Source organism: Ascaphus truei, unplaced genomic scaffold (assembly GCF_040206685.1).
Source record: "Ascaphus truei isolate aAscTru1 unplaced genomic scaffold, aAscTru1.hap1 HAP1_SCAFFOLD_3232, whole genome shotgun sequence".
NCBI lineage: Eukaryota > Metazoa > Chordata > Amphibia > Anura > Ascaphidae > Ascaphus > Ascaphus truei.
This window is the reverse complement of record NW_027456216.1, coordinates 1-23,269: the sequence shown is the minus strand read 5'-3', so window position 1 is coordinate 23,269 and position 23,269 is coordinate 1. Positions and strand designations below refer to the sequence as shown.

The 23,269-nt window shown below is 39.7% G+C and overlaps 1 protein-coding gene across 1 annotated transcript; it reads left to right on the top strand.

Moving 5' to 3' along the window:
* Window positions 1-766: 766 nt before the first annotated feature.
* Window positions 767-20,852, top strand: LOC142483362 (rho-associated protein kinase 1-like). Its single transcript, XM_075583448.1, has 15 exons — window positions 767-899; window positions 2,311-2,486; window positions 3,432-3,516; window positions 3,801-3,945; window positions 4,338-4,476; window positions 6,002-6,093; window positions 6,445-6,604; window positions 6,737-6,803; window positions 7,186-7,274; window positions 10,875-10,923; window positions 14,981-15,116; window positions 16,122-16,213; window positions 16,421-16,667; window positions 19,317-19,423; window positions 20,628-20,852. The coding sequence occupies exons 1-15, from the start codon at window positions 795-797 to the stop codon at window positions 20,835-20,837; spliced, it is 1,899 nt and encodes a 632-aa protein (XP_075439563.1). The 5' UTR covers window positions 767-794; the 3' UTR covers window positions 20,838-20,852.
* The last annotated feature ends 2,417 nt before the right edge of the window (window positions 20,853-23,269 follow it).

Here is a 23,269-nt window from a genome sequence, read left to right as displayed (position 1 = left end):
TCCAGTGTGTATATAGAAATGAAGATGGTCAATGTATTTATATTGCTATTTACCAGTTATTTCTTAGTGGTTAATTGTGCTTTTCCATTGAGTTCTTAGAAAAATGCTGGTGCAGTCACTTTTTGCTCTCTGTAGCCCCAGGTTGAATAGGTTTTGAATGCTCATATTTTGAAGCTGAAAAGGTGTATGCAAAAAAATGATGCATACATTACTGATTTGATTATATATATATATATATATATATATATATATAATCTATAAAAATTATACATTATACTGAAGCTTTTCATTTGAACGTTTTAATTCAGCCTTTACCTCTTTATTTAGATTCTGCATTGGTGATTACCATTACAATATTTCTCTGAGGCTTTGGTCCTTGGCTAAGGTTTTAACCACTTGCAAAATATAATGGCCATGAAAGTATGCAAGGATTACATTAATGCATGAATAAATACTCCAATGTTAAGGGTATTTTTATTTTTTTCACATTGTAAGTTCTCTGGGTTATGGATTTCCTTTCGTATTGTCAGATTTTATTTGTTGCCCGAATTGTATTCTGTCTTGTATTATCTCTCTTGTAAAGCGCTGTGTAGATTGTTTGTACTATTTAAATAAAAATCTACACCTCACTTTGTTTAATAAATTTTTTAAATACTTTCCATCTGCACAACAAAAAATGCAGCAGTTACAAAGTTTCACTTGACGCTGTCCTTTTCTGTTAATTTGCAGTCTTTCAATAAATGTTCCTTTTCTTTTGTAAGGTAAGGCATAAATCTACAAAGAAGGTCTATGCAATGAAGCTTCTGAGTAAGCTGGAGATGATAAAGCGGTCGGACTCTGCATTCTACTGGGAGGAAAGGGACATAATGGCATTTGCCAATAGTCCGTGGGTTGTGCAGGTATGGTATCCAATGACCTCTTAAAGTAAAAAGAACATTAGAACATATTTTACATTTCTTTACATTTTTTTAACCCTCTTCTTTGACATTTCCCTCCAGCATTGAAAACTTTTATTTTTAAATGTTCTGTTAGCAGTAGTAATGTACAGTATAGTTATTAAAGTAGTTGGTTAAAACTGTTCTACAACCAGAGCACAATAAATAAGCCAACTTTTATCCACAATACCAGCTGTTATTTCTGGTTCATAATTTTACGAATTTACCAAGATTAATACATTTCTGTAAATTCCTAATACGTAGGAGAAAAGAAACAGCCTTTCTTCTACATTTGAACTAAATTGAAGCACCAGGGCTGTTTGAATGTATAATTACCTTATTATATTGAGTATGCTTACTATTAAGAATATTTGGCTGAGCATGGCAAACAGAATATATGATTTGTTTACTTTTTTGTGTGCCGCAGATCTGTTTAAACAACGGTCTAGATTGCTGTTACTTCCTTTAATGTCCCGAAAACAGAAATCTAGCTTGAATCACGAGCAGCAGATTTGCTGTCATGAGATACTAATAATGTCTTATATAACCTGTACTACAGTTTCTGTTGCACTGTTGTGAAGAAGTTGACTCTTAAAGGAAGTTAACTGTAATATTCTAGACATGGGGTGGGCAACTTCCGTCCGTAAGGGCCACCAACAGGTTTGTTTTCAGGGTATCCCTGCTTCAGCACAGGCAACGACTGAGCCACTGCCCATGTTTTATAACTCATTCCTGTGTTGTCCGAGTATAGTCAAATAATTAAAAGAACAACTTTCAAAAAGAAAGTGCTCACAAACAAGCAGCAGTGGTTGACTAATTTTGCCTCCGTACAGGTTTTGCATCAGCCACAGTCATTCAGCTTCACACGTCGCCCCCCTGCGCCCCTCCCCACTCCCCCCCCCCCCCCCCCCAATTTTACACTTGTTTTGGACAAGTGTATTTTTCAAGCCCTAGTTCACTAATTAGGTCGTCACATCATAGAAAAATAGATGTGTAGATTGCCAATGTTTTAATGTCCTATATTTTATTCTGCCACGTTGATTTATGGGCATAAATATGCGCATCTCTTTAAGCATATTACATTCTGAAAATGCAGGCGTTACATGACCAAGGGTTTTCACAATAATGCAATACCAATAACTGGAGCTAAGTCGTGTAAGTTGCCAATCACATTGCTGTTTGTGTGATGACTTCACAAGCTACGAGTGGGATTCATCCGCTCAGAAGCGGTGTTGAATGATGCCCTCATTCTTCATTTGGGATTTAAGCTGATTCCCATCTATTTTGTATTTAATGATATAGCTTTATCCTATTTGTAAAATTGCCAGTCTCCACATGAATAAATTGTATTTCTTATTTCTTTTTTGACAAATAGTTATTCTACGCTTTCCAAGACAATCGCTATCTTTACATAGTGATGGAGTACATGCCCGGGGGAGATCTTGTTAATCTAATGAGCAACTATGATGTTCCCGAGCCATGGGCCCGCTTTTACACAGCCCAAGTTGTTCTAGCGTTGGATGCCATTCATTCAATGGGCTTTATTCACAGGTGAGTCGGATATGTATAAATAGACTTACAAGTATTCTTAAACAAATGAGACATTCAGAGCTTGCTGTCCTACAGAAATGCGGCCTGTGGTGAGGCGTGTTACTGAGGCCTCTGCAGCTGCTTAGATATCAGTCTGACAAGATGCAGCATATTAGAATCTTTTCAGTTTGTATTGAATACTGTATTAATTGATATAACTACTGTATATCTCTATCAATCTATCTATATCAGTCTGTGACATTTTAAATATCGTTTATTAATATTTTACCAGGAAACAAATATATTGAGTCACCTCTCGTTTTCAAGTATGTCCTGAGTTTGGAACACATACTGCATCTTCGTTGTATATGTTGCTATACAAATGTAGTTTTAAAGGGACAGTACAAGTTGCAGTTTGTTCTATTTTTGAAGCAGGGGGTCTCTGGAGCTGACCTGCGTTATTTTCAGCTCCGGGGACCGCATGCTTCTTGGGACGCTTGCCTCCGTGGGGGTGCCACTATGTCCTTCATGGTTAAATGTCCCTCGTCATGTGTGGCAATTTAATGCCCCAAGGGATAACGTCACGGGAAGCGGGGGTCCCCGGAGCTGAAAGTTACACAGTTCAGCTCTGGAGACTTCCTGCTTCAATGCTATAACTAAAAAATAAATTAAAATTAAACATAAACGGCAGCTTATAGTGCAGCTTTAAATTGATTTATTTGTGTTTTAACAAATTAGGTTAAGTATGAAAAAAAAAATGTGATTTACACAGGGAGTATATTCTAATTAATGTTATACCCCAGTACCACCGAAGTGCTAACTGCCCATTAACAGTAGCTATGCTAATGCATACCTGCTGGTTTCAGTGTTTCAAAACAAAGCAATTGAATAGAACCAATAATGATTTTGTGTGTCTCAAGAAAGTATCAAATGTATTTGCATTTAAAAGCCTGTTCTTTGTTACAGAGATGTGAAGCCTGATAATATGCTGCTGGATAAATCTGGCCATTTAAAACTAGCTGATTTCGGTACATGTATGAAGATGAACAGGGTATGTTTATTGATTGCTATGCTTCTCCATCTATTTCATTGGCTTTACGATCACCCCTGCAAACCCTGAAGGGAAAAATAATTGCATGTAATGTTGTAGTTGTGAATGAAGTAAAGATGATTATTGTGAAGTTGTAATTGCCATATGTTGCTGGTTCCTCTAGCAACAAAGGGGTTCGCAGTGAGCTATCTTATATTATCTATAACTATATCTTCTGTTAGTTTCTGATAATTTAATACAAGTACACTAATGGCTTGTGTATGTGGCCCGATGCTCTCTTCCAGGATGGAATGGTACGATGTGACACTGCTGTAGGAACACCTGATTATATTTCCCCTGAAGTGTTAAAATCCCAGGGAGGGGATGGTTACTATGGACGAGAATGTGATTGGTGGTCTGTTGGGGTCTTCTTATATGAAATGCTTGTAGGTGAGTAAAATGCTATATCTAGATTTAGATCATGATTTTTTTTGCTGCATTAGATGCATTTCCAACTAGGTACTGAAAATAGTCAGTGCACGGCTTGAAAAATAAAATGAACGCATATTATCACAAATCATTTCTTACTATGTAAAATAAAAATATTTAGCTTTACTTAAAATTTTATGTTGCAGTGTATTTACACATTAAAAAAAAGTAAATAAAACAAAATACTTGTGCAATCAGCTGTACCATTCACTGATAAAATGATGAGCGTTGGTTATCACAGGATGGCACCTGTGGAAATGATGCATGTTACAGCGATGTGTCTGTAGATTGACATTTGTTCTGCCAGTAATTGTGGTATATTGCGTTACATTTGTTCTGCTTCAAATCTCCAGGAGACACACCCTTTTATGCAGACTCTTTGGTTGGGACCTATAGCAAGATTATGAACCATAAGAACTCTCTCACTTTCCCAGAGGACAGTGATCTATCCAAGGAAGCAAAAAACTTGATATGTGCATTTCTCACTGACAGGTAAAACAATCCTTTTCAGCAGTGTTTCTCATCTGGGGTTCTGCGGCACCCAGGGGTGCCATAAGAGGATTAGAAGGGTACTGCAGGGAGAAAGCAGGGCAGTTGCTAGGGGGCTGGGCAGTATCCTTCATCCTGATTGGCTGCTGCTTGGTTATTCAGCCAATCAGGAGCATGTGCCTCGGGAGTGTGGTCAAGCAGAGGAGATAGGAGCATGGGCAGGAGAGAGGTATGGATTCTCAGTTCTGGGTGCATCTTTTGTCTGTTCTTCTGACTGGCCTGGGTTTCCTGCGACTCTGGCCTGGGTTTCCTGCGACTCTGGCCTGGACTTCCTGTGACTCTGGCCTGGGTTTCCTGTCACTCTGGCCTGGGTTTCCTGTCACTCTGGCCTGGGTTTCCTGTCACTCTGGCCTGGGTTTCCTGTCACTCTGGCCTGGGTTTCCTGTCACTCTGGCCTGGGTTTCCTGTCACTCTGGCCTGGGTTTCCTGTCACACTGGCCTGGGTTTCCTGTCACTCTGGCTTGGGTTTCCTGTGACTCTGGCTTGGGTTTCCTGTCACTCTGGCTTGGGTTTCCTGTGACTCTGGCCTGGGTTTCCTGTGACTCTGGCCTGGGTTTCCTGTGACTCTGGCTTGGGTTTCCTGTGACTCTGGCTTGGGTTTCCTGTGACTCTGGCTTGGGTTTCCTGTGACTCTGGCTTGGGTTTCCTGTGACTCTGGCCTGGGTTTCCTGTGACTCTGGCCTGGGTTTCCTGTGACTCTGGCCTGGGTTTCCTGTGACTCTGGCCTGGGTTTCCTGTGACTCTGGCCTGGGTTTCCTGTGACTCTGGCCTGGGTTTCCTGTGACTCTGGCCTGGGTTTCCTGTGACTCTGGCCTGGGTTTCCTGTGACTCTGGCCTGGGTTTCCTGTGACCCTGGCCTGGGTTTCCTGTGACTGACTCGCCTGGGTTTTTTCTGACTGCCCTGCCCAGAGGGTCCCCTGGAGCTGAACGGTGTTATCCGTAGCTCCAGGAACATTCACACACACATTATTTTTATAACAGTAAATACTCCAATGCAAATTGTAAAATGCTAAGACTTTTGCTGAACCTGCTCCTTTACACGCACTGGTCAAAGGGTCTCAGCCCCCACTTATACTGTTAGGCCAGCTCTCCACAAACACTGGGGTGTCTGAGCTGGGTTCTGTAATACAGTAAATAAAGCAACGTTAAAGTAAAATAATTGACTGAGCACCTTATTTTGAGAATGTTGGCAGTTGTAGTACCTCCATTATAGTGATTTGCTTTATTGTGCATAATACAGTTACTTAGTTAAGATACCTTGCACTTCACCTCATTCACTATCAAATTTTGATATGGATGGGTGTTTTAATTGTAGTATATTCAATATAAATTATTCATTTTATTCAGTCTGAAAATAATTGTAATCTAGGCTTCTTCAAACTGTATTTATTTTTGCTGGGGTGGAGTTTACACAATAAAAAGTCCAAATTAAAATAAATGTAAAAAGTAACTTTGTTTATCTTTACAGGGAAGTCCGCCTTGGGCGGAATGGAGTGGAAGAAATCAAGCGGCATCCTTTCTTCAAAAATGATCAGTGGGCTTGGGAGACTCTACGAGACAGTGAGTGCTCTGTGTGTTCCAGCTTGTGGCGGGCTCCAGAAAAGACTTTTCGGTAGCATGTAGATGATGATATCCTTACAAAGTGGTTGGAGATATGAATGTTCCTCATCTGGATTAAAATCAGAATTTCTTTCACCATACTAGATAAAAATGTGACCTTGGATGGAATATATTTAACTTCCTCTGTGTTAGAATGCTAACATTACATTGCGGTCTTTCCTAAAAAGTTTTTCATTGAAATAAGTGGTGATAGTTTTGCTGTAATTGTAGTATAACTCTGTGAAAAGCAATCGGACATGAATTCCAAACCTACTTTTACTCTAGTGATGGACACACTTTTGTTGTTTGTAGCTGTAGCTCCCGTTGTGCCTGATCTAACTAGCGACATTGACACAAGTCATTTTGATGACCTGGAAGAAGATAAAGGAGAAGAAGAAACGTTTCCGATACCCAAAGCTTTTGTTGCCAACCAGCTACCTTTTGTAGGATTCACCTATTACAGTAACAGACAGTAAGTGATCCTGCATCATTGTAACAGGAGTCTGTAACATAAAATAACTTATTGGGGGGCCAATTACATAAATCTACCCGAGGTACAATATTGTCTTCAAACAAAACACTGTTTGCTATATTTGTGTTGCAGGTATTTATCGGACCCTGCAACAAGTCCCAATGACAACAGAACCAACTCCAAAGTAGATAAAAACCTGGTAGGTCAGTTGATGTCTGCTGATGTTTGTTGTGCATTATGTATAATGTAATAGTAAAACCTATTCCCATTAAAAATAAAGGTAAAATGTGCATAATGTCATTCTTTTGCTCTAGCTTGACATCGCTATGTAATGTAGACTGTTATGTTTGTGGCATAAGGGGACATAAGTCTGTGATGACAGCAAAAGGTGAAACCGTGTGACACTTGTACACTAGATCTCATTTTGAGCCATTCATTTTTTTGTTCATAAATGTGAAAGCTACTCGAGTCCCACCCTTGTAACCCTTACATACAATATCAGTGTTTACTATGTGTTAAGTTAAAAAGTTTAACTCTGTTTCATAGAGCAAATATTCATTGGTTTTCCCATTTCTCTGAAGGTGGAAAACTTGCAGAAAAACATCTATGGACTTGAAGAGCAATTACATAATGAGATGCAATTAAAGGATGAAATGGAACAAAAGTGCAGGTGAGATGGTAAAATAAGGAAGACACAATACGTATGACTTGGCTCGGGTGTTGTGATTCTGAAAGTTGGGATAAAGGGGACAAAGTTTCAGTTAAGTGACAACTAAATATAACTTTGTGTGGATTAACTGAGGAAATTGGGAAGAAGTATAGACCGACTAACCTTTAATGTCTGCTTCGTCCAGTTATGAAAACCATACAATTAATTAAATGATGTGATTTTTTTTTTTTTTACATTTTTATGAAAAAAATCACAAGGTGTATCCAATCATATAGCTCATCAAGTTGTTTAATCTATAATGTTTGAAAGAGGTTTTTGTACTTTTTGATTTCTGGTTCATTCCCCAAATATAACCACCTATAGAAATTGAATCGACGCTCTCCTATTATAACAAGTAGTGAACTCAGGTGCAGTGGGGTGAATACATATACAGGCAGTCCTCGGTTATCCGACGCAATGCGTTACTCAAAATGGCGTCGGATAGCGAAACGTTGTAAAGCGAAACCCGTTTTCCCATAGGAACACTGTTTAAATTAAACGTTCCGTTCCTGAAGGCATTTTTAATGCTAAAATACACAAAATATTTTACTCTAAACAATAAGATTATGCTGCACACACATACATTATGATGTAAAGATTCTATTTATTGAATCCAGAACTGTATAATAAAACTGTTAGACATGTTTAAAGGCATAAATATACCACAAAACCTTCACACAGACTGATCTGGATGATTTCCCTGACTGCAGCCTTGTGATTGACATAATGTTGCAACTTTGCAAAGCGTCGTAAGAGCGTCGGATAAGCCATTTCGGCGTCGTAAAACCGGCCATAGGGATGCATTGGACAGCGTCGGATAAGCCATTCGTCGTAAAACGAAGCGTCGTAAAACGAGGACTAACTGTATAAGAGACAAAAGTTAACCTTAAGTTAACGCTAGAACCCCAATGTCTGCACTCAAAGTATGATGTAGATAACCGTAATGGTTGGGGTGTACAATAAACCACTATAGGAGTTAATAGATCTCCTCAAATCGACACATCAAGGTGAGTATTGTTCTCACAAATACACTAAAATGACAACATTTTATTTCAATAATTCACAACAACGTTTAAAAATATATACATATAAATGGTTAAAATTCCTCGGGTAGGCGGTTTGTGATGGGTATAGCGATGCTGGATAGAACGTCCAGTCTATGCTAAAACGCTAACTCAAAATATATTATTTTCAACAGTATCACTCTGGTCTTAGTACTGCAATAGTGAGAAGAACCTCTTAGGTCTAGATGTGATATGGAGTTATATACATATCTTGAGTAGCACCCTATCAGACAAGTGCTGCTGTAAATGGTAGCACTGTTAATTAATTCAGCTTATAATGCCTAAAAGCACACCAAGGTATTTATAATGCTCACTCTAGATAGCAACCTCATGGTTCAAGCCACACAAAATGAATGGCACTACTGACACAGTATTAGTTGTGTAAAATCATGTAGTGGTTAGGGAAACAGTAAATAAAGCATAGAATGCAACAGATGTAAACACCCTTGTACCACATGCTACAATGTAGCAGAGCATGAAACAACATAGATATAGTTTAGTCCTATAGCTAGTGCCATGTGTAACAATAGAGGATTAGCATAACATATTCTAGTGTTGGTGACAAGATAACCCAAAATTACAGCTGCTTATGCAATCCTAAACCCTGCACTGCTTTAGCACATATATTAGCCAGTGTTAGGTGTATACCCGTGTGACCGTGTAAAGATTGGTGTCACGTGACCCAGTTGTGGTCACGCTGAGACCCAGTATACCAACTCTGGATTTAAAGTACGATCGCAAAACGAAATTAGCTTAACATTGACATAAACAAGTAGATGTACAGGTAGTTGTTAAAGTGCAAAGTTATGCTGGGTGCTAGATGTAGGAATGTAGGATGTTCCTACATCTAGCACCCAGCATAGCTTTGCACTTTAACAACTACCTGTACATCTACTTGTATCTACTTGCTAATTCTGTACTTTGTTCCATAATGCGGAACAACCCATAATTAATATTTGTGCCAGTGATTTAAACACAATGTGCTTTAGGAAAGGTTTTTTTTTTTATTTGTTTTTTTTTTAAATAAAAAAACTTTAGTTTTTAATTTGTGTCAAATCCAGTTAATTTTGCTATATCCCCATAATTTTAATCTTAACTTTATAGAAGTGTTTAACAGAAAAAATTCAACTACAAAGGACAATTTAAACATTTATGTTAATAGTTTAAAAAAAGTAAGATCTGGTTAGATTTTTTTTTAAATATCTCATATTTAAAACCTAATTCACAGTTTACAATGTTATTATCTCTTAGGCTGAGTCCATAGAAGGACAGTCAGCGCTGAGCTGTGCGGACGGTCCGCGATGAGCCCCGTCCTCAGTGAGGATGTCTTGAGAGGGGGCTCCCGCGAGCGTCTGCAGACGTGCTGAGGCGCAGGGATTTTCAGCCGACAGCAGAACCTGTTTCTGAGCACACTGTCGGCTGAAAACCTCCAATCAGAGCGAATCAGCGTCAACGTCATGGCGCTGTGACGGCGTCGGAGCTTCGCGGGCTATTGGCCCAGTGACGTCAGTGCCCCGCCTCACGCTGGCTCGTCTGCTAGTTCATGCAATCGCTCCTGATTGTGCAGAAGAGCCTGAGCGTCAGCACAGTGGAGCGCCGCTCCCCCCTCTATGGACGCAGCGCTAGAATCTTTATAGTTGATTACATTAACTTTCTATATGTACCTACAGTATAAGCCCCTAGTGGCCATAAAAGAGCAACAAATTGGAATAACTACATCTTGTGTAATGAAACTGCTTAATTTCCTTAGACCCAGTGCTTTATTCTTACTATGCTTGTCTCAAAAAAGAACTTCACACTGATGATACCCATTAAGGTTGAAACATGTCTGAATGGTTTCTCTGGTGTTGCATCTGATTCCCATGCTGTGCTTTAAAGTTGTGTTAGCAGCGAGCATTAGCTTATATGGGCTCCATGTAACAATGGTTTTTCAGGCAAAAGGTGACACATTGTGTGCTCATTTGCATGTCATTTCACAGAATCCCTTGCTGCAGTGGAAGTGCTGTGTACTGGGTGATAATGGTGAAAGGCAGGGTTGCAGACCTGCCTAAGACATGTGAATGTGCTCACAAGTGATCTTTTTATTTGATATATATATTTACAATATGAAATTGCAAACTTTTAAGTTTTGTAGAAATATAAATGTTTTCTCTTATATTGTGCTTTCTGTCACCTGCTTTATTATTCAGTCTGAACTATGGAACCCTCTAACCACCTAATAAAAAATATATTCCATTGTATCTTAATATTAATTTTACAGTTCAACACAAAAACGATTTCAGTTATGAAACCCCCTAGATGTTTTTTTGTACTCTTTGTCAACTCCACCATTGTAGAAGTACATTTTTAACGTGAGCCTATATTTAAATAGAAACAGTGGCGAATGAGTTATTGGTTACAACATCCAGTTATGGTATGACTCTTGGGTGCTATTGTGTTTTATTTTTATTGGCTAAAACTTTTTATAAAGTAAATAATTTAGCGTTTCTGTTTTTAGGATGTCAAACATAAAGCTAGACAAAATAATGAAGGAACTGGATGAAGAGGTACGTTTCTTTTCTTTATACATACCGATGAAATGAACAATGTCACCTGACAGTCTAAGAAGTAAAATACTGTGTGGTAACATAATAGACTAGAATATGGAATTAATGATTTCTAGTTTACTTCAACTGAGATTTCATTTAATGGTATGTGTGGTTTGGTGCCCATGTTTCATCCTATGTAGGATTTTAATGTAACACATAACTCTTTTGTATTCAATCCAAATCTGTTAATCTTGCCTTCACTTCCTTCTGACGTCACATAATCCCTACTTCCTCCATTCAGGTCTCCATAGGCGCTTTTTAATTACTTTAACCACTTCATTGGATGGTATTACAGTGGACAGCGATACATTACTTGTAGGATTGGATGTTGAATCTTTGTACACAAGCATCCCGCATCAGGCAGGGATACAAGCAGCGAAATACTTCTTAGACTCAAGGGGTACTGGATTTCACAAACACAATCTGTTTGTGTTACTATTGCTCAAGATCGTGCTTACCAAAAACTATTTTCTTTTTAACACAATCTTCCACCAGCTGAGGGGTACAGCTATGGGTACTGTTTGTGCCCCCACTTATGCTAATCTCTACTTCGGCTGCTGGGAGAAAAAAGTGTTTTTTGCGGATGACATGGATGAGTATACACAGTACATCGACTTTTATGGTCGCTATATTGACGATATACTCATCCTCTGGCACGGTCCTAAAAAGGCCCTGCTAGAATTTATTGATATTCTCAATCGCAACGAACTCAATTTGAAATTTACCAGTGAAAAATGATTCGATTAACTTCCTCGACATAACCATCTCAGGGACACTGACGGAAAACTGGCAACAAAGACATACAGAAAAGAGACTGCTACCAACAGTCTCTTGCAATTTTCCTCACACCATCCACCGCATCTGGTACGCAATATCCCTGTTGGTCAGTTCCTGCGACTTTGCAAAAACTGTTCTACGGTAGAGGTCTTTAAACAGCAATCTTTTGAATTGAAAGCATGTTTTATTGAAAGGGGGGTACAGCTCTACATGCATCAAACGTGCGTACAATAGAGCAATACGGACCCACAGACAGGATCTGTTGTGTATGAATAAACATGGACCCATGAAATCCAAAATTGTTAGATTTGATGGGGAATACAACAATCATTAGTCAGAGGTTTCTAGAATTGTACAGAGACATTGGAATCTCCTGCTGGCTGATGAGGATCTCTGTCCAGTACTTTCACGAGACCGACACTAGTCAGCAGGAGAGCGAGGAATATGAATGATTTACTTGTTCGTAGCCATTACACTAAACCGACATCCAAGACTTGGCTATCGAATATACCAAATGGTTTCTTTAAATGTGGGAACTCCAAGGCTTGCGCCTCCATGCAGCCTACTAAGAAATTTAGCAATTGGAACTATTGAAAAGAATATACCATCCGAACGTTTATCAATTGTACCACAACTGGTGTCATCTATATGGCATCATGCGAATGCGGCAAGAAGTACGTGGGCAAGACACAGCATCAACTCAGGCGCCGAGTCTTGGAACACGTAGGATCTGTCCGCAACTGCTTGGAGACACCTTTGGCAAAACATGTCATTGATGCCCATGAAGGCAATATTGAGGCCATTAAATTCTTTGGCATTGATCACCTGGGTATAGGACAGAGACAGGGTGACTGGGACAAAATCCTCCTCCAAAGGGAATGAAGGTGGGTTTATGACTTACAGACCATGTCCCCTAGGGGTCTTAATGAGGGGTTTCTTTTTACACCCTTCTTATAACCCCCCCCTCCCCCACATGATAACACTGACATTTCAAGCTGTTAGTGGTTACAGTTATCTGTTTTACCCTTCTTTTTATCCTTCTTTTTATTCCTTTCTATAAATACACTTTGTCTCTAATGTGCATTGATTGTGGTGACTTTTAAGTGTTCAATCACCTTGTCTGCTCACTCTTATTACTGCCTTAAGCTATTCAACAGGTGATTAGCATCTCACTGACAAGTCTTCACAAACGCTGGTTGAATGATTGTAATTATGGCTCTGTTTTGATTGGCCCGTTGGCTAGCCAATCACGCAACGCTTTAGGATAAGGGAGTATCTCTACCTCATTACTATAGACCCGCCTTCACGAGCCGGCCATTGGAGGAGGTTGTGATGTGTCACTCATTCCCTGCCCTCCCTCCTCCGGCCCACTCCCCCTTCCCAGCGTATAAAGATCAGTGAGCGACACCCCTCATTCACTTCCCCTTGAGAAAGCGCCTAAGTGAAACGGCCGTCGGGGGCTGCTGCTAATTACCCCATGGGCATTCACGTGGAGCATTACATGGACTCCATTATGGATTGAGCTTACTGTTTTCTTATGTACACTGCATTGGGAGCATATGTAGGAGCTTCTTTGAGAGACCATTCGCAAACGCAAGTATTATACTTTGTTATTGCTAGTGTATGGGTCTCTTATATCCTCACCAATCATGCAGGAGTATCACACTAGCACTCCAGTGTTTAGTTGTGTGTTTAGTGTTTATTGCTACTAAGCGTAAACCTTTGCCCTACATACCCACCCACAATATGATAGTTGGTGGGCTTGTTGTGTATATCTAGCACGCATTGTGCATCCCATTGCAGTGACCCTATGCATATATGCGTTTATCTTAACATACTTACCTGATTGGTCATTAATATAGATATTGTAGAGTGGTCGTGGGAGGGGGGAGTTTACTTAGGAACTCTCTTCCTCCTAGTAGGCTCACCGTCATTCCCCCCTTTTTTAGGGTTGACTACCCAAGCTTCATTCATTGTAGCTTGACCCTTTGGGGTGTTTTTAACACCCTGTGTTTTATACATTTTGGTACTCATAAAGTGTTTTAATTATTATCATATCACCCATTTCATTTGGATATCCTAGCTCTCACCTGTACTACTTCACACACATCTCATGTGTCTGAGTGCTGTTTTATAGGGTTTCTCACTGATTCAACCGCCCCTCTGGGACGCTGTTCTGTCACTATTTTTTGCATTACTCTTTATTCCCTACTGCACCTCTCACATTTTTAATTTGTTATTATTAGGAGTGCTGGTGTTTTGCTTATTTTGTTGTGTCACTTTTCCCACCCAAAACACGAACATTGGCCTAAGTACATTACTTTCACACCAAGTCCATCACCAATCCATGTCAACAGTTTCATTTTGGAATGCGTTGCATGCCCATCTGGCATCGCAGGGTCTAATGGCAAAGGTATATTCTGCAAAGAGATGCAGGGAAATACTTTTTTTTTGTTTAACTTTTTTTAGGTTTTGTTGATTTTGCCTACAACTTGCAACCCCCATGCCCCAGATTATTTTGTAAAGCATTTAAGCATTTTCAAAAATGCCATACAGGTACCTAGAAACTTTTTCCAATAGAGCAATTTGGCATATAGCAAAAAGAACATACTGTACATATATTTTTTTTGTGTCCATGAGCAGATATTGCATTAGTGAAACTTCAGTGCATTGTAATGTCACATTTACTCATTTCACCTATATCTGCTTTCAGTAAAATAGTTTTGCAGGGATAAGTGATTAAGTATAGCCATTTTGTTTTTCTTCCCACGCTGATTTTCTTGGTATTTATATATGGGATAAATATTTGTTACTTACTGTACCGTTTGTAGTTTATTTTTTCTTGTCAAAACAGTGCAGTACACATGTTCTTTTTATGCCTCGTTACAATATTGGGGTTAAGAAAGTAATGCAGCCTAACATATTTTATTTCCCCTGCTATTAGTAATATTTTTGTAATGGCACTCGATTAAATGTAATAAACCATCTTCCTTTTTTAGTAATTTTGTTTGTACAAGTGGGTGGCAGTTTTCCCCCCACAGGTGTTTGCTATTTTTTCTGGTTTAGAAGAACTTCAAACATAAATACATTCTTCTTTCATTCTTTGTTCTTTTGGCTGAAACAGGGACAGAAAGTGGTTTGTAAATAAAATTTGGTCACGCAGCTGAAGAAATTTGCTATTAGCTAAAAAATACATTGATTATGTAAGATACAATTATTTCACGGTTTATAATTTCAGGGGAATCAAAGAAAAAACCTGGAATCGCGCGTATCTCAGATTGAGAAGGAAAAGATGTTGCTGCAACATAGAATGAATGAATACCAAAGAAAGGCAGAGCAAGAAAGTGAGAAGAGGAGAAATGTAGACAATGAAGGCACGTACCATGGATAATGATGTTTGCAAGAATGTCTTCCAACATTAAACTTCATTACTGGCCACATTGTTTGTACTGTTCTCTGGATTACAGTTCAGGTCTTCTTGAAATTAGGGGCTAACGTAAACTAGAAGTTAAATCCTCTAAGGTGCAGCACACGTAGCTCTGACAATTGAGGGTTAATTAATGTAGGTCACACATTCTAGTGGCAGTAATAGTCCTGGAGAAATTCTTTTTAGGTTGTGATACCTTTTAGGAGACCAGCATGTTAGAGTTCTTCATAGAAGATAGTATAGTGTCCAGAGCTTGCAGGTTTATTGCACTCCAGTACACTTGTAGAAAAATAAATTTGAGGTTTTAAAAACTCTATCTTCTTTACTTTCATTTATGAACAATACTCATGTTGGTCTTCTGAAAGGTATAATCCCCTAACAAATCTAGGGTCAATTAAACAAAAATGCATAAAATTATTAGAATGCAACCCATAAATCTGATTCTGACCAGAAGGGATCCAGAATCTCCATTACATCAACAATCTTGATTGCATGGAATGAAGTGCTAGTTTGCTTACAAAATACCACTGACACAATATTGTCAGTTGAAATACAGTATGCTACATTATGTCACAACGCATTGCTAAAGCTACCTTGATATTGAACAATTGATTTTGATATTTGAAGATGCCTTACAGTGTGTGTTGACCAATGCATGTAATTATTTAGAATGATGCACAATTGTGATATTGTAAGCTCGTATTTTATCGGTTTCTTTGTATTTAAATAAAAAGGCAGGGAATTGCAAACAGCATTTACGTACCACTATAAAGTTAAAGATCATTGGGATTATTAAAGACACAATGATTTTTTTTTATTGCCCAAGTTGTTGTTGCGAAGTTACTGTATTACCATTAGATTGCTGATGTGATCACCAGAATTGTAGCATTAAGCAACACGTGTACATGATTGCTTTCACTGTCACAGTAATACTTTCTTTTTGGTTGTGCAGTATGTACCTTAAAGGACCAGTTAGAAGACCTAAAGAAAATAAGCCAGAATTCTCAAATTACAAATGAAAAGATAAGTCAATTACAAAAACAAGTAAGTAAATGCATTTTCTTTTTCAGCTATGCACTATATACCTGAAATAGTTGCCATTAAGTGTCAATATTGCGATCCTGTTGACCTCATTTTGCATATGTAGAGTATGTGTTCAGAGCTATATTAGAATAAAGGAACCGGCTATTTATTTATACCAGCTGGTACTATTGCAGGCAATTAAGTGTCTTTGTAATTTTGCTATTGCAGTTGGAAGAAGCCAATGATTTATTAAGGACCGAGTCGGACACCGCAGCAAGACTAAGAAAAAGTCAAACAGAGATGGGCAAGACTTTGAGCCAGTTAGAGGCACTAAACCGCGAACTACAGGAAAGGGGCAGGTTATTAGAGAGTACAAAGATACAGGTGGAAAAGGATTACTACCAGCTACAAGCGGCCTTAGAATCAGAACGAAGGGACCGAAGTCATGGATCAGAAATGATTGGGGACCTACAAGGTAAATCTATTTTCTAAAAACACTGATGGGGTTAACCATACTCTTATGGGAAAATAAGCTTAGGGTTGACAAATGCTGTTCAGCCATTTGGCTATTTTTCTCCGTCTCAGTATGTTGTGCAGGGTTTTCATTCTTGCTTGAGGTTAAACCTTGATAATATCAATAGCTGACAGATTGAGTACATTTGCGTTCAATCACACACAGACTCGGTAGCCAACTTAAACAAAGAAAAGAGCAGAGAATGCATCTTATGGCGCACGAGTCATTTTAGCATAGCCTGGAACATTAAAAAAAAAAAAAAAAACAGACGTAAATGTAGTCCTATATATTAGTGCAGAAGGCTGAAAATAATCAACGCTTTACAATAAGTAGTAAACTGCTATATTTTACTGATAAATATTTAGCAAAAATAGCAGAACCCTTGTGGTAGAAAACTATGAACTTGTTTGTTCTTAGATGTGTGGATGTATGTCAAATACGAACTGAAAGGGAAACGTATCCCCACTAGTGAGAGCACACTGATCCCAAAGTGATAGTGAAGTAAATGAAAACATGGAAACTTTATTAGAGCTAAACTCAAACTTGTTTTTGTAATTTTGAGTTCAGCTCTAATAAAGTTTCCATGTTTTTAAAGACACCCATTTACGTCACTATCACTTTGGGATCCGAATGCGCTCACTAGTGGGGATACGTTTCCCTTTCAGTTCGTCAGCCCATTAATTCCCCTGACTGTAGCACCTCCTCCCTAAATATTATTTGCTAAGCAGTTGCGAGGGTCCTCTCCCCTTTCCCCTTCCCTCTGGGATGTATTTCAAATAAGACAGCAAACAATTTCAGCATCATGTTAAAGTTTTAAGTGGAAACTAACATGGCTGAGGAAAAAATATATTTTTGTTAAATTTTACATTTATTTTTCAAAGCAAAAAAATGTCTTCATCCTTAGAGGTTAAACTGAAGGTGTTACTGATGCTTAGATAAATAAAACATGTTGGACACACCTGCACACTGCCTAATCTCATTTTATCATTATTGGTAAAAATGTCAGTGTTGGTTGGTGAACATTTTATTTATTTATTTATTTTAAAATCTGAGCAATTAAGGCCTCGGACATAGTAAGCGCTTAGGTGCTGCTGCTCGCTCTTGCTTGCTGCCGCTCGCTCTACCAGGAGCTTTTTGCTGTCCTGGCAGAGGAGACAGCAAGCGCGCTTGGGAGGCGGGTATCACTGTGTGTGTGTCACTTGGTAGCCGTCAGTGTGTGTCACTTTGAAGTGGTCTGTGTGTTTGTGTGTCACTGGGGAACGTGTGTGTGTGTGTGTGTGTGTGTGTGTGTGTGTGTGTGTGTGTGTGTGTGTGTGTGTGTGTGTGTGTGTGTGTGTGTGTGTGTGTGTGTATATTATATAATATTTTAAAAATGTAAAAAAAAGACATGTGAGAATAAATTATTTATTAACATTGTGCAACTTTGATAAATATATTCGCGCACACACATCACACACACACCACACACCACACAGACACACACATACACATACATACATACATACACACATGCACGCACACACACACACACACACGCATGCACACACACACGCATGCACACACACACACATACACATGCACACACATGCACATACACATGCACACACATGCACACACACACACATGCACACACACATACATGCACACACACACATACATGCACACACAGACACACACACATATATATATACATACACACACACACACATATATATATACATACACACACATATATATACATACACACACACACACCACCTTGCTGTCACCACTGCTCCGGGACACAACCCCTTCCTCACCCCCCCACCCCACCCCCCCCCCCCCCCCCCGGCGGCCGCGCAACTCCCCTCCATCTCTCGCGCGGACAGGGAGGCAGCTACGGTGATCGGGGCAGAAGGGGGACACATCACCCGCTCCCCCCCCCCCCCACGCGGGCAGCGCAACACCCCTGCATCTCCCGTGCGGGCAGGGAGGCAGGCACAAGGATCGGGGCAGAAGGGGGACACATCACCCGCTCCCCCCCCGGCGGCGCAAGCCCCCTCCATCTCCCGCAGGCTGACAGCCACAGGGATCGGGCAGAAGGGGGCACATCACCGCACCGCACATCAACACACACACACACGCACATCAACACACACACACTCACTCACTCCGCTGGCGCCAGACAATAAGTACCCCGTTCACATTTCCCTGCTCGTCCTTTCATTGCATGCTGAGGCGTCACGTGAGCGGAGTCAGCGCGTGAATTTTAAATTTCACTATCGGCTCTGTTCAAGCGCGCCTCAGCAAGCAACGGAAAGCATGCGCGAGCCCCTACTAAAGCCGCTTTAATTGCGGCTGTAGGGGCTCAGTGGCAAGCATCAGCAAGCGAGAGCACGCTTAAGCAAGCAAGCACTAACCATGGCCTGGGCCTAAGAAATACATTGTTCATAAGTAGACTCTCCTAACATTCCATAACGTGTTTATGCCGCAAGGTGGAAGCTGGATGCGGTAGTAGACTAAAGTTAACTGCAAATGTTCTCTTGATACTACTACCCTGTGAACTGTTCATTTACATTTTAAGTCACTTGACTGTAAAAAGGAAAAATCTCTATTTTTATCAACACATAGCTCGAATGACATCTTTACATGAGGAATTAAAACATCTGAAAAATAATCTTGAAAGGGCAGAGTCGGAAAGAAAACAAGCACAGGATCTGCTCAATCATTCAGAAAAGGTACACTGTACTAAGAGCTATGTTTGAATCATTGCAGTGTTTCGTGAACTGTTTACAATTATTAGACCTGCTATCTACATGAACTTCAGTAGAGTCTGTTACTGCCAAGAGCAGCCACCTCTGTTTTACCCCCATCCTCCAATCTCTTGCCACTTGAGACTTCATCATTTTAAAGCACAGAAGTTTAATAAATATGATCTGTCCGATAAATATTGGGTTATGTAGACATTTTTTAACGGGGCCATGTTCAACCCCTTGGTTATGGACATTGTTTTTTATACATACCCATAATTTAGTAATTATTATTAAAGCACTTTATCCATTATGTTGTAATATTTGCATGTACTCTTTTGTTGTCTTGTGATATGTCTAAAAATATATACAAAAGAAAGTTTAATTAACCGCTCAACCCTAATACAATTAAATTTTTAGATCAAAAGGTGGTGCATAGGGAATTTAACACATATAGAGAACAATTGTGGTCGAAGACAACCAAACCAAAGTATCCCCCTAAATTGCACTCAACCTTATTAAATACTGATAGGATAAATTTGAATCAACAAATTGATATGAGTTATGGAATAATACCATAAATCAAAAGTAGGTATAGGGATGATGGTTGTCCCCTGAAAGACTGGTCAAAACCTCCTCAATTTATCAAAATAATAAAACTTTATTCAAACAAATTGTGTGTTTACTATATACAAAGTGAATGTTAAAATCATATACATATACATACACACAAAATGTTTGTTTACTGGTTCGTTTTTTGTGTAAACTCATGAAATGTAAACTTTATACTCTGTAACAGTCATGTAAATTGTCTTTCAGAGGAATCCATTAGCTGCAATCCCTTTTCTGTTTGCATTTTTGTACAGTATAATCTTTAACAGAGACTTGTGATTGGACCTTCTGTTCAGTGGAAATGCGCACAACAAATGAGTTATTAAATACCCATTTGGTGTCATGTCGCAGATCCCCATGGCAGTTAAAAGGTTGTCTTCAACCTCATACCAGCCCAATATTTTCTGATTGTACTAATTTTACGGAAACTATAATTGCATATGTATTTACGTAGTTATCAGGTATGTTCAAGGGTACAATACAAAGCAAGCGTGCAATGAACTGAATACGAATAATTAACCATTTAAAATTCTATTTATCGTGTTATATTTGCCTTTTTGTTTTGTTTGTTTTTAAATAGGAAAAAAATAATTTAGAAATAGACTTGAACTACAAACTAAAAACATTACAACAGCGGCTGGAGCAGGAGATTAATGAGCATAAGGTGACAAAGGCACGACTGAGTGACAAACACCAGTCGTTTGAAGAGGAAAAGTCAGTTGCTATGTGTGGTAAGTTTCTTGTGTGTTTGATTTTAGGGGAAATACATGGGCTGCCATTTGTTTGCTAGACTTAACACCTACTTCATTTGTAGGGGAGCCTAGGGTTGGGAAATAACAAGAACAATGTTCCCCCAGTAACAAATTCAAGAGGGTTATTCTGATAACTGTCACAATAAATATCTGCTTAATATGAGACAATAATGGTTTGCATTAATTTTAAGACCTTTATTCAGAATATATGTTCAAAATAAAACAGAATACTTACATACTTGCACAATTATTTAGGTGAAGACCAATTTAATGTTTTATTTTAAAATGGATTTATTTAAAAATATATATATATATATATATGTATATATAGCAACAATAGAAAAAAGAAACCCCTATATGAGAGCACTCTAAACAGATTTGTACACTGATAACACCAGAGGAATCTAATAATGTGATGAATTGATGAATAATTAAAAAAAAAAAAAATCTTTTATTAGGAGATACCTCAAAATTAAAATATTACAGGTAAGTGAACCTATGCCTCCTGTGAGGCTTGCCTAATCTAAAGTGCGAATTAAAATGGAGTGGGTATAGACTGGGGTATATAGCCCCAATATAACGTATACAGTAGGTAGGACTGTAAAGCCGTCACGTTTTAGATGCAAAGTCACATCTGAATACGTGCAGCTAAACACCAGACTCTGAATGGTTAATGAGTACCCTATGCAGAGAAAAGAAAGGATCTACTGTCATAGAGAATCTCAGTGATTGCTGCACTGTGGGGGTACAATGCCTGTGGCCATATACATAAATGAATATCAATATGTAACACTTATATCAACTCTGGCCACCCACCTATAAGGTAGTGCAGTAAAGTGTGAACAAGTTGTTCAATAGACTCCTAGATCCTTGTTAAATGAACATATATGTTGGTGCGTTTAATATCACTCATAATGTAAATATACGTTGTAGTTAGCTGCATATAGTATCACATAGATGATGAAATATTGTAGCTCCTGTGCAGTTTAGACCTCATGTAAGCACATATTTAAGTCTCAGAGCTATGTACTGTAACTGGACACAATGACAGACTCTATATCTCTGACAGAATGTCTCTTAGTTAGCCAATATATTAAATATATCCAGATAAAAGCTTTTGACTGCTGCATAAACGTAGTAGTTAGCAGAGAATATGTGACTGGACAGAGTGACAGACTTGGATATATTTATTATATTGGCTAACTAAGAGACATTCTGTCAGAGATATAGAGTCTGTCATTGTGTCCAGTTACATAGCTCTGAGACTTAAATATGTGCTTACATGAGGTCTAAACTGCACAGGAGCTACAATGTTTCATCATCTATGTCAGTGGTTCCCAATCTGCGTCGCGGCACCCTGGTGCGCCGTGGCTTGCCTAGAGGGGCGCCGCGATTATCCCTCCCCACCATCCCTCCGATTTATCCCTCCCCACCATCCCTCCTTAATGCCGGCCGGGCCCGCAGGGGATTGGCTGCAGGTCAGAGGAAGCCGCGGGGCGGGGGCTTCCGCTTTGTGCAGAGCACACGGTGAGAGTGGGTGTCTGCCTTCCCGCTCCTGGCTCCTCTGTCTGCTGGTGGCTGCGCGGTGTCCCGTCCCCTTCTGCCCCGGGGGTGATAGGGAGAAGGTAGTGGGGGTGCTTGGGGGGAGTGAGTTAGTTGTACATTTGCCTGTCTTTGATGGATCTCCTGCCTTTCCTCCTCCCCCCTACCTCTCCCCCCAGTCACTCACATCCGTCGCTGCCTCTGATCTCCAATGTGTGTGTGTGTGTGTGTGTGTTGTGTGTGTAGATCTGTGTATAGTGTGTGTATCTGTGTGTATGTGTGTATATCTGGTGTGTGTATGTGTATCTGTGTGTGTGTGTGTATCTCTGTATCTGTGTTTGTGTATCTCTGCATATCTGTGTGTGTATCTGTGTGTGTGTGTATCTCTGTGTATCTGTGACTGTGTGCAGGGAGCCGCCTGCACAGATCTACCTGCCTTTCCTCCGCCCCCTCCCCCCACACACCCCAACAAATCCGCTCTCTGCTCTCCACTGCTCTCCAAATGTGTGGATATCTGGGTGTGTGTATATCTGGTGTGTGTGTGGTATCTGTGTGTGTCTATCTATGTGTCTGTGAGAGAGAGTGTCTGTGAGAGAGAGTGTCCTGTGAGAGAGAGTGTGTCTGTGAGAGAGAGAGTGTGTCTGTGAGAGAGAGAGTGTGTCTGTGAGAGAGAGAGTGTGTCTGTGAGAGAGTGTGTCTGTGAGAGAGTGTGTCTGTGAGAGAGAGTGTCTGTGAGAGAGAGTGTCTGTGAGAGAGAGTGTGTCTGTGAAGAGAGAGTGTGTATGTGAGAGAGAGAGTGTGTCTGTGAGAGAGAGAGTGTGTCTGTGAGAGAGAGAGTGTGTCTGTGAGAGAGAGAGTGTGTCGTAGAGAGTGAGAGAGTGTGTCAGTGAGTGCGAGAGTGTGTCATGTGAGTGCGAGTGTGTGTCTG